The sequence below is a fragment of the Hordeum vulgare genome, chromosome 1H (assembly GCF_904849725.1).
Source record: "Hordeum vulgare subsp. vulgare chromosome 1H, MorexV3_pseudomolecules_assembly, whole genome shotgun sequence".
In the NCBI taxonomy this organism is placed as follows: domain Eukaryota; kingdom Viridiplantae; phylum Streptophyta; class Magnoliopsida; order Poales; family Poaceae; genus Hordeum; species Hordeum vulgare.
In genome coordinates, this window is record NC_058518.1 from 65,578,566 (window position 1) to 65,590,402 (window position 11,837).

At 46.4% G+C, this 11,837-nt stretch overlaps 1 protein-coding gene across 1 annotated transcript; it reads right to left on the minus strand.

Annotated features, from left to right (window-relative positions):
• Nucleotides 1–354: 354 nt before the first annotated feature.
• Nucleotides 355–877, minus strand: LOC123407152. Its single transcript, XM_045100224.1, has one exon. It carries the CDS (start codon nt 823–825, stop codon nt 529–531), a length of 297 nt encoding a protein of 98 aa, XP_044956159.1. The 5' UTR covers nt 826–877; the 3' UTR covers nt 355–528.
• Between the last annotated feature and the right edge of the window lie 10,960 nt (nt 878–11,837).

The following is an 11,837-nucleotide window of genomic DNA, read 5'->3' on the forward strand; positions in this document are numbered from 1 at the left end:
ATGATGGACTACCTAGATGCGTGCATGATCGAGATGCTGCAGTGTAGTGTAGTTGCCGACTTGAGTTTGAACTGAAGGTAGTGGATCAGGTCGATCGTGCATGTCGGCAAGGCTGCATGCGTAAACGAATGGACCGTCGTGATCGCAATCACATCAGATTTGGACAATGAGTAGCAAGATCTCGGCAACGGAATTTGGCAGCACAAAGCTGACCAAGAAGGAATTCCTACTGTTTTCCTAAAAAATACTGACAGAAAATTAAGTCAGAGGCAATATGTGTAAAATGATAAGGGTTTGTTGAACCATAAGTTCCATCGTGTTTTTTATTATTATTTACAGTCTTAGATCTGCCCAACAATATGTCACGAGAACTGCAAACATTTCTATATACATGTCCTCCGTACACGCTTGGGTGAGATAGTTTCTACCACTACGTTGGCCGTTGGGATCCTGCCAACAAATCTAGGTCATTAGCAAACATAAAATAAAATGCCAACGCATCTAGGGATGCTCGAATAAGTTGACAGACTAGGCTTCCTGAGCAAACTGCTTCTTCTTCCTTGCGATGTAGTCGTCGATCTTCTCCCTGGAGATGCCGAAGTCGGCTACCGGCCTCCTCGTCACCGTGGGCGCCCTTGGGTTCACGTACACCGACGGCTTGGTGATGGCGTTGTAGACGAACCTGATCCTGTCGACCTTCTCCACCCATACCTCGCCGTTGGCGGCAGCCGTAGCCTTGGCACGAGGCATGGCCATGGCCATGGCACGTCCTGCGTTTTTTCTTGGAGCAGCTGCCTTGATATTGCATTTCATGGCGTGGGCCATGGGTCCTCGATTTATAGGCTCCTTGCTCCGTGGAGCAAAGACAGTGCGTACAAGCAGCATCTACTGCTCTCTCTGCGGCGTTGCCTCCAATTATTGATCTGCACTCTGACCGTGAGGATATCAACAACCTACAAATTCAGAACAGGAGAGCTAACTAGCTAAGATAGTAAGATTCAAATGGAGACATCGAAATCACCCGATTCCTGATTGTTATCTGGTCGTGTAAGGCAAAATTGTGGACGTGTAAGTGAACCGAAAAATGCTCCGATCGCTAGCCGGCCAGGTGTCTGGTGAATCGTATGCATCACCAACGGTGCATAGCACCAAAAAGTACAGCACTCATAAACTGCAAGTGCAACATCTGGTTGTGCAGTTGTTACAGCCGTACAGGTTCCTAATAATTTCAGAAGTTCTATTACGACGTGAATAAGTGACTAGCAGACAGTTCACTGCAGCAGGCCTCGTTTCCTAAAACAAAATCATCGCAGGGTTGCCATCTTACTTTCCTAATTGTAGGTTCTTAGCGGAGTTCTGCTCACGGTATCATCGAGCGCAAGTGCCAAGTGGGCTTCAGTTTCATGCTGATATTTTTGTGGTCGGCACGTTATCAGTTAGCAAGAATCAGTAGTTAAGATGTTCTAGAAGCCTGAAGATCAGCACCGTGCGGATAAAGGGGACAGGCAAAATCAATCTGCAATTGACAGAAATGCAGGAAGGTGCGCTTCAAAAGTCTAAAAGTGATAAAGTGCTTGATTCCTGCTTGGAAAACAGGCCGGTGGCTATAGCCCTATAGCAAATGCAGAATTACCAGAATCCTTGTACTACATTCAACACTCAGATAGGCAGTTTTTTTTTCCTACTGAAAAGAACTAATCACTTCACAAAACCATATATGTACACAAAATGTGTGGATACATACTGATATTGCTACACACTGACACCTCTGCTTATGCACAACAACCTCTTGACAAAGATTGGTATCGACAAAAGATAGATCACGCCAACCGCTATAGATATTCAGACGATCCATGATCTATCACGTCAATAAAAGCTCTATTCTTAGACCGAATCAGCGGGGACGCATCACGGTTATTAGAGAGCAATCTAGTACGCTCTAGAGTGTAGCGCATAAATACTTTGGCTCATTTTTTTAAGAGAGCCTTGCCCTGTTTCATTAACTCTTAGACCCTCTTTGATCCGCGGAGTTCTCGAAACAGAGAAATAGAAAATACATTATTGGAGTGATATGCTCAGTTAAATCCTATATAGGATTAGCATACAGTGTTTACTGCCACAGGGAAAACAAAGGACTTACAAAAGGAATTTGGATTGGATACTACATTTCCTATAATTCCTTCAAAATAATTCTAAAAATCGGAAGGAAGCAATACATCATCTCATTGGGAATCCATACGGCTGAAGCATGAAGTGAGAAAGAAGGAAGCACAATATCACACTGGCTGATACAAAAATTCACGGAAAGAAGCAAAATGATTGTATAATAAAATGTACAAACAGAAGCAACATTGACAATGGTTGAAGCAGACACCAGTAGCGGTTTAAGCATACAGTAGTATCTGATAATGGTTGAAGCAAAATGTTTGTATAATAAAAGTAGCAAACGTTATAATGGATGAAGCAAAAGTTCATTGCCATAGAATCATATGCAACAAACTAGAGGAAGCGTAGTTTAGGAAGCAATAGCTTGATTTTCTTACAACATATATAAAAGACGCACTGAGGTGTAAACATCTGACTGCTAGCTTAATCAGATGATTAAATTTGTGCTTCGTGAATAAATTAAAATTTCAGTTGTACCGAAGCAAGGCATGGGCAGTAAGAAGCTTATATCTTAAACAAAGTATGATATTTTGTAGGAAACCTAGAAATATGGCATCTAGATTACTATTCTTAATTTGAAGATAAAACTTTTATAATGGAAACATAATAATATTTTGGAACTACAACTTTCGTTGTTCCGGTGCTGCAGGCATTTTCTCTCTCTTGTTTTCTCTTTTGAGTGTGATTGTGTTGTTTGCCCCAACGATGAAGTCCATGTTGTATTGGGTGGTTGCTATATTAATATAGTGGGATGAAAGACTATTTCGAGTAACATGGTAATATTGTGGCCAATAAGAGGATACATATTTTGAAACGAAGGCTCGCGGAAAACCCGACTTTTAGTTAACAAAGCCATCAATCGGTCAAGAATTACAAACATACACAGACCACCTTGGACCTAGGAAGCTTACAACACAACAGAGCGAACAAGGTAAAAATAAAAGAAAACAAAGCTCATTGCTTGTCCTAGCCGAAGACTACAACCAAATAGACATCTAGGATAGGGACACACACAAGCACGCCGAGGACTTGGATAAAGCAGAGTGTAGAAATGAGCCCGGCCAACTCCGAGGGAGAAGAACTACACACAGAGGATATATATTTTGTGTCACATATATACAACTTTAACCCATTTTTGTTTGCCCCGTGAAAGCAATTTTCTAGCCCAACAGAAACAAAAATATTAAAATGTAGGTGCACAAACACAAAAAGACAGTAGGTATTCCCCGGTCAATTGTAGTTTGGAAAGTCCCATGGGAGCATGCACCCTTGCTTCATCCACCATTCATTCAAGATTGCATCTGACGGTTTACGACTGGTCTGGTAAGATACAAGAATCAGTAGTTTGATGACTAGTATTTCCCTATAAGGTACCACATGTTGGTTTTCATATCAAATTGAATGATCAGTGCGCTTCCAATCGGAGGGCCTTTGACTAATCTGATAGAAAGCAAGGGATCAGACATAATCCCTAGCTTTCCCCTCGAATACTACAATCCTATAAGTAGTATGATGTACCTAAAAAATATTAACATTAAAACCCAACTATATACTAACACCGTGGCAAGGTTAAATAGCTAATAAGGGCAAGCCGACCTTGTCCGCAGACCCACCCAGTGGCGGTTTTGGGCCCCAAGCAGCCCAAGCGGCGGGCGTGAGGACCATTTGCTTTGTTGGCTGTAACAAATACTATAGCAATTTGTTACGGTCAACAAAGACTGCCTCGGCCCTGGCCCGGTTCGTCCTGGGCTTGGCCTATTTCTGGATCTGTCGTTGGACGCAACCAAACGTGTCTGTGGACATATAGAGGTTAAATTGCAATTCTCATTTAAAGATGCTCTTATAAGCCGAGGAAGATGAATGTCGGGAAGGTTGCACCAAAATCTCGTAGCTCGTGAGTTTAATGACCACTCGGTAGCTCGGCTCCTTCTTAATGAACAGAGCCAAGTATAAGTTTCAGCTTGTTAACCTCAACAAGCTTAATGAACGAGCTAACGACTTTCACTAGCAGCTCATTAAGCTCGTTACCACAACACAACAAATATTTTTTGTGTTAAATTGCAATATTTCTTGGTTTGTTAACTAGTATACCCCTCATGTGATCACTTTCTTCATAAAAGACACGTAAGGACTAAAGCAAAGGGGTAATGTCTGTTAACGTCACAGCTGCAGATCGGGGACTCGAGCGGCTCCGGCTCGCGTTCGTAATCCGGGCAGCCGAAGGACGTAGTTATCGTTAGGGAGTCGGGCGATGACCCGCAGGAGAAGGAGCCATGCGCCGCTGCCGACCCGGTGCAACTCTTCATCGACGTATCACCGTCCGTGCTAGGGGAAGCACCGCCGCGCATCAAGACCCCAAGGATGACAAGTCCAATCCCCACACCGACAAGACAGAACGCCAGGAAGGCGGCCAACCAATCGACGGTCCCGGTTAGCCAGAGGGCCACGCTGCGCCTCGTTCACTGCCTCAGCATCCTTGGACCAAGGGAGAAGATGATGGAAAAAGGAGCAGAGGCCTTCATCAGGCGCTTCGACGAGCCTCTGTCCGATGCTGACATGAAGGCTATCGCAAGGCTCACAAAGATGGAGGTGGAGGCCCTCAGGATCTCTGCTGGCATGGCCGGACCCGACGGAGCTGCCATGGAGGCCCCAGGTCTCCGATGATAGTGTCATCATGTCTCCAAAGGCGGCTAGTGATAGGTTGGACCATCCTAGACCTACCTATGTGTAGTCAAAGTTGTAGTTTTAGAGGAGTGGCTTCCTGCCGGCGGGATTTGGGGCCTATTGGTGGCCGTCGGCAGCCCTTCGGCAGATCGAAGGTGTTCCCGTTTTTCCTTCTCAGTTATGGTAGATCTCGGAGACTATCCAAGTTGCTCAATGGTTGAAACCAACATCCAATCATGAGCTGGAATGTTAGGGGGTTAAACAACCTAGCTAGTCGAGAAGTAGTCAGAAACATTGTAGACTCCCATAGGATTGTTATCCTATGCATGCAAGAGACTAAGTTAGAAATCTGGAACCAAACTCTGGTGCGAGACATTGGAGGTAGTAGGCTATCCGACTGCATGGTGCTCCCGGCGTTAGGAACCAAAGGGGGCAGCCATCTTCTGGGATCAAAATCCAGTAAACGCCATCTCGTATGCGGTTGGTCAATTCTCCATAACCGTGAGAGCTACGGTGCTTCAGTCCAAGATTAGCTTCTGGCTTACCACCGTCTACGGCCCTGTCGAAGACTCGCTCAAGGATGCGTTCTTAGTGGAGCTCGGAAATTCGGCTCTCCCGACCAGAGAACCATGGATCATAAATGGAGATTTCAACCTAATATACAAGGCGAACGACAAAAACAACCCCAACATCAACTAAGAATGATAGGAAAATTTAGGGCGGCTATAGACTCGGCGGGCCTCACACAGATTAAATGTAAAAACCACAAATACACTTGGTCCAACGAGCAGGAAGACCCAACAATGCTTAGCATTCACAAGTTCTTTTGCAACAATGAATGGGGCTCGCTACTCCCCTCGTACCTCCTGCACACGACTTCGACCTCCTGCTTAGATCACTGCCCCCCTCCTCCTCACGGCTTTAAGGGTGCCATTCCGGCCGGCTAGGTTTTGATTTGAATATTTTTCGCCGAAGTTCCCACGGTTCCAATATACGGTACTGCGGGCATGGGAAAGACCGGTGGCCTCCACATGTGCATCCAAACGCATTGACACTAAAATGTGTTAGGTAGCTAGGGACCTGAAGATTTTGGAAAAAAATTACTGCAACGAAACTAAGATGCAATTGCAGTTGGCCACTGAGATCGTCCTTCGTCTCGACGTGGCTCAGGAGACCAGGCTCCTCTCTCCGGCAGAGCACCACCTCCGAATACTCTTGAAAACTAGGATAATGAGGCTGGCGGCCATCGAGAGAGCACGTAGACGGCAGGCCTCTCGCGTAACTTGGCTACGGGCCGGGGACGCCAAGACGGACTTCTTCCAGGCAAAGATCAATTCCAGGCAGCATAAGAAGTTCATACACTCGCTTCACATGCATTCTTCCATTGCTACCAGCCACAATGACAAAGCTTCAGCCTTTCATGCACACTTCTCCGCTACTGTAGGCAGTAGGGCACACACGAGAAAAGGCATCAGCTGGGACGCTTTAGAGCTGCCATATCTCCAGGCAGGCGGTCTGGACAACCCGTTCACGGAGGAAGAAGTCTGGAACGCGATCTGCAACTCCCCGTAGGAAAAAATCACCAGGGCCTTACGAATTCAATGGATCCTTTTTCAAATGCTGCTGGGAGAAGATTAGGAGTCTTTTCACCATAAGAAGATCACAAGGTGTTGCAGGTGAAAAGATTCTTCATAGACGCAGCCTAAGGCAGGGAGACCCACTCTCCCCCTTCCTCTTCATCGTCGCCATAGATCTGCTGCACCACTTGCTCTCCGCCGCCATGGAGGCATGGAGCTAGGAGCGCTGCAACCCATCCCAGGCAGCAATAACTGACTTCACGTTAGTTTATACGTCGACAACGCGGTCATCTTTGTTACACCTCATCGACAACAGATCACTTCACTCATGCGCATCCTAGATGGACTCGGTAAAGCATCGGGCCTTAGAATCAACCTTGACAAATCTTCGATGTCACCAATCATATGCGAGGACATAGACCTCCATGACGTGTTGGGAGACTTCGACGGTGGTATGGCCCCGTTCCCCATTAGATACCTAGGCTTGCCGGTATACCTTGGTCGGCTACGTCTAGTGCTCCTGCAGTTCATCATTGATAGGATCAAAGCTCGGTTAGCAGGATGGAAGGGCCGCCTCTTGCACATCGCAGGCCGCGGGGTAGTTTGTGTGATGCGTGCTCTTGGCCATGCCAACTTTCGCCATGACGGTGCTTCCGCTCCCGAGCAAACTCTTGAAGGAGCTGGACAAATGCATGCACCGTTTCCTCTGGAGCAGTAATGATGAGCTTTCAAGGGCGGGATGCAAGGTCAACTGGAGCACGGTTTTCTCCCCAACAGAGCTTGGGGGCCTGGGGATCCCGGACCTTCAAAAATTCGGTAGGGCCCTTAGATTGTGATTGCTTTGGATGCCATGGCATCGCCTGGACCGACCATGGGTGGGCACGGAGGTGCCTTGCAACAACAGCGATAGGGCTTTGTTCACCGCCGGAACATCCATCACCATCGGGGATGGTCGTTCGGCATCTTTCTGGCACTCCTCTTGGTTGGGTTAGATACCCCTTGCGTCGCAATATTTGGAGCTTTTTCAGTACTCGAAAAGGAAGCAAGGGACAGTTTGGGAGGCTATTACGGATGAGGCCTAGATTAGGGACCTCGCACACGGCAACAACCATGACATTATCCAAGACTGCGTCTACCTTCACAGGCTGCTACACGGGATGGATGTTCAGCTATAGGAGGGCAGTCCGGATCACATTCTATGGCGCAGGGAAAGTCTGGGCATTACTCTGCGAGATCTGCGTACTCCATGCAGTTGCAAGGAAGGGTCTCTTCCTGCTTCCAAAATCTCATATGGAAGGCGTGGGCGCCGGGTACGGTGAAGATAATGCCTTGGCTGATGTTCCAAGACAGGTTGTGGTGCAACGACAGGCTGCAGCGGAGGGGTTGGCCCAATGAATACTTCTGTCATCTATGCGCCCGTAATTTAGAATCTAGCAAGCACCTTTTCTAAACTTGCCCGGCAGCGCAAGAGTTATGGAACAAGATCAGCCAATGGGAAGGATGTGCCACTCTCAAACCGAAGGCGGAATGGGAGCATATAACAACCACGGACATTGCACAAAAATCTAAGGATGAAACCGCTGGCAAATGGAAGAAGGGAACCAACACTATAAGACTTCTTGCATGTTGGGCGATTTGACAGGAGCACAATCAGTGCACCTTTCAGAAAAAACACCCAAGCATCAGAGACATCATCGCAAAGATAACAAACAGTATGGAGCAATGGAGGTTAGCAGGAGCTAGATGCATTGAGAGCCCCTTCGAGAAACCTCCGTGAGATATCAGCTAGTCCCGGTTTTCTTTTGCTTCTTTTTTTTTGGAAGGGGGGGCTGTTTGATCGGCATGTGGTTAACCAACCCTTGATCCTAGAATCTTCACACCACTTTGTTTTTTTCCATTGCTTCCTGCTATCAATGACATCGTCAGCAAGGCTCGAACTTTCAAAAAAAAAGTTTAACGAGCTTTCAATAAATAAAGTCCATCAAAGTTTTTTGCTCGTTAAGCCTAGAGCTTAACAAACCGATCCTTAACGAGCATGAGCTTAATAAGCCAAGCCTTAACGAGTCAATTAGCTTGTTAATCCACCCCTATACTCGCCCAAGGTGGTGAACTTCGAACAAATCTTGTGAGGCTCACCAAGGGTTAAGCAAGAGTATTGAGGCATCTCTCCGAAAGGTTGTAGAATTGTTGGATGCGCTCAACCATGAAAGACCTCAACAGTAGCGGAATTCTGCTTTTTAGGAGTACGAATATTTGAGCTACGTTTATTTTTTGTGAGGCATTTCAGTGAATCCACGTTTAAATTAAAGAAGCTTTGATCTTAACATATAATTAGAAAACTCATCCTTATTTTTCTTTCCTAGATCCTCTTCACCCACTGATGCAATTGTACATAAGACCCAGATGTCCATAGCCTGCTAAGCCGTTGGTCTGGATGCAGTATATGTTTTCCTGTGAGGATGCATTATAAGTGTGATACACGTGCATGTCCCTCATAGTATGACGCAGTCGTCAACTTAGAATTAGTTCTACACGATAGACACCGAGAGTAAGTCGTCGGGTTTATCTTTATCGTCCACTATCGCTATGTCCCCTGTACGGACGACGCTGACGGCCAGGCTCTCCGCCGGTCCAGACGTCGCCGGCGAGGTGGCGTGCTCACCGTGGAGCACCGATGTCCTGGAGACGAGGTTGTAGGGCTGGATCCTCTCCACTTTTCTCACCCGCACCACGCCGTCGACGGGCAGCTCATTACCAGTGCCCGTGATCGTCACCTCCGTCTTGCTCCTGCTGCCTCCGCGGAACATTGCCGGACTTCGCTATTCTATGTCGATATATATCGATCTAATTAGCTGGATTAACGTTGATCGATCTATAGCGAGAAGACTGTGTGTGTTCTTTGAGCTGGGTTGGATCCTCATTTATAGGCTCCATCCTAGCTATAGGAGAGGTGTCTTCTTTGTGGGACTCTGCAGATGCTTAATTCTACACTGTTGCTAGCTGCTAGCTAGGGCAATCATTCGATCATGGGCTGCTTTAATTTGGATAGAAAGGCATGTCTATAATGCGTGTACTGTTGATCCCAAATGTTGGGTCGTTTGCTGTGCAAAGTGGCCTTCATGTGACTGGGCATCTTCGTAGAGCCTCCCATGTGAAACTTGTATGGTTGTATTCGCACCCGATGCCCAAAGATACAAAGGGAACTCGACCAAATCAAGCTAGCTCTCTTGTCATGTGTGGTTAGTAGGGCTCCATGTAGAGCAACCGGATCAGTCAAGCCATCAAGATCACGGGTAAATAGATCTTTAGTAACATTGGCACACCGCAGATTAAGAAGGAAACATATGTTGTTGAGAAGCACTTCGGTACAACCCCCACTAAACATATAACGGCAGTATGGTCATTACACGTTCTCTACAGTATCCGTCACCCCGTCCGCCCGCCCATCGTACGTACGCCACGTCAGCCCACGCGTCGACGGTTGGGTTGGAAAAAAAAAGAAAAAAACCTATCTTCATCACGCACGCCTCCACCGCCGCCGTCGCGACTCCACCACGCGTCGTCTCCATCGCCGTCTCCGGCGCCGACGTGGCTCCACCCCCGCACGTCTCCGCCGACGCCGCGAGTCCATCACGCGTCGTCTCCACCGCCGACGGGACTCCCCCCATCGTCTCCACCGCCGCGAGTCCACCACGCGACGTCTCCTCCGCCGCCGCCGGTACGCCACCGCACACGTCTCCACCAGCGACGTGACCCCCCTCCCTTCGCTTCGACGCCGGCGGTTGCAGTGACCGACGTGGTGTACCATCTTCAAACGCCGACGTTGCAGCCACCGGTGCATCGACGTCGAACACAGCGAATGATGTCGATCAACCCTTCGACGACGGACAGTAAGTTTTCTCATTTAATCCATACAATTTTTCATGATTTCATTGTATGAGTGTTTATTGTGACATTGATATAACACCTATTGAAAGGTTTATTATTAGAGCAAGACAACACCGGATATGCTGGCGATGACTCTAGTAGTGAGGATGAATCTTCGTCATTGAATGCAAATAAATCACTCGGACACAACTATATGAGTCAGGATGAATCATATAGTGGTAATGTAAGTGTTGTGTACGTTGACTATAAATAATGAAAATATAAGCTATTACATTAACACTTACAATTGCTATTGAATTTAAATAGGTGCATGCCAATGATGACAATGACGATTACGATATAGATGAACAATCTTATGCTGAAAGTGGAACCCAGGTATGTTTCAAATATGTGGTTGTATTATTACTAGCATACAAATTGTATTACCACTTACAGTTTTGAATCTGCACAGAGAAATACCGATGGTGACACTGAGGCGAGAACTTTACATGATGACAATGATGAGGATGATGATAATAATGAGGATGATAACAATGATGAGGATGAGGATAATGATGAGGATGATGACAATGCATCTAATGAAGGAAATATGAGCGAAGTAAGTTATATTACATGTTCAAATTACTTATGAAAACTGAAAACATAGCAAGCATGGTGATATGTCTTATTTTGGAGGGGGGTGTTGATGGTCCTAGTGGGAACGATGAGCATGTTAGCGATCTTGAGTTTGACCTTGACATCGACTATGATGAATATCAGCAAGAGACATTGGATAGGCATTGGGAAGTCATGGCCAAGACATTCAGGTCAGAAGGAGAGGCGTACATGTTCTATAACCAGTACGCGAGAGATCGTGGATTTAGTATCAGGAAGGACTTGAAAAGATTTGGAAAAGGTTCCCAAAACGTTTTACGCATGAGGAGGTATCTTTGTTCCAGGGCAGGAAAAAGACAGGCAAAAAATTTAACCATGGAAGGCCGGACCCGCAGACTAAGACCGGAGAGTCGATGCTTCTGTGAAGCCCATTTAAAAGTGAAGCTTGATAGAAAGAGTGGACTTTGGTATGTCAGCAGTTTCTTCGATGATCACAACCATGTTCTTGCAAAACCGAACGAAGTCCCTTTCCTCCGGTCTCACAATGTGATCAAAGATTTCCACAAAGCAGAGATTTTAGCTATGGCAGGAGCTGGGATAAGAAAGCACATCATTTTTGATAACATTGTCGGCAGGTACGGTTCGTACACTAAGATAGGGTTTGGATGGAGGAAGTTGTATAATATGTGTTATAGGGAGAAGATGAAATTACTTGCCGAGGGTGATGCTGACACTGCTATAGGAATCATGTTGGCTAGAAAGGACAGGGATCCGGATTTCTTCTTTGAGCATACTGTTGACACTTAAGGTAGGGTGAACAACATGTTCTGGTGTGATTCGCAATCACGTCGGGATTATCTTGACTATCGTGATGTCACTGTGTTCGACAATACGTACAAGATGAATAGGTATGGAATGCCATTTATCCCTTTTGTTGGTCTCAACAAT

Excerpts from the sequence above, each read along its gene's own strand:
- LOC123407152 (XM_045100224.1), bottom strand. The coding sequence starts at position 825 with ATGGCCCACGCCATGAAATGCAATATCAAGGCAGCTGCTCCAAGAAAA.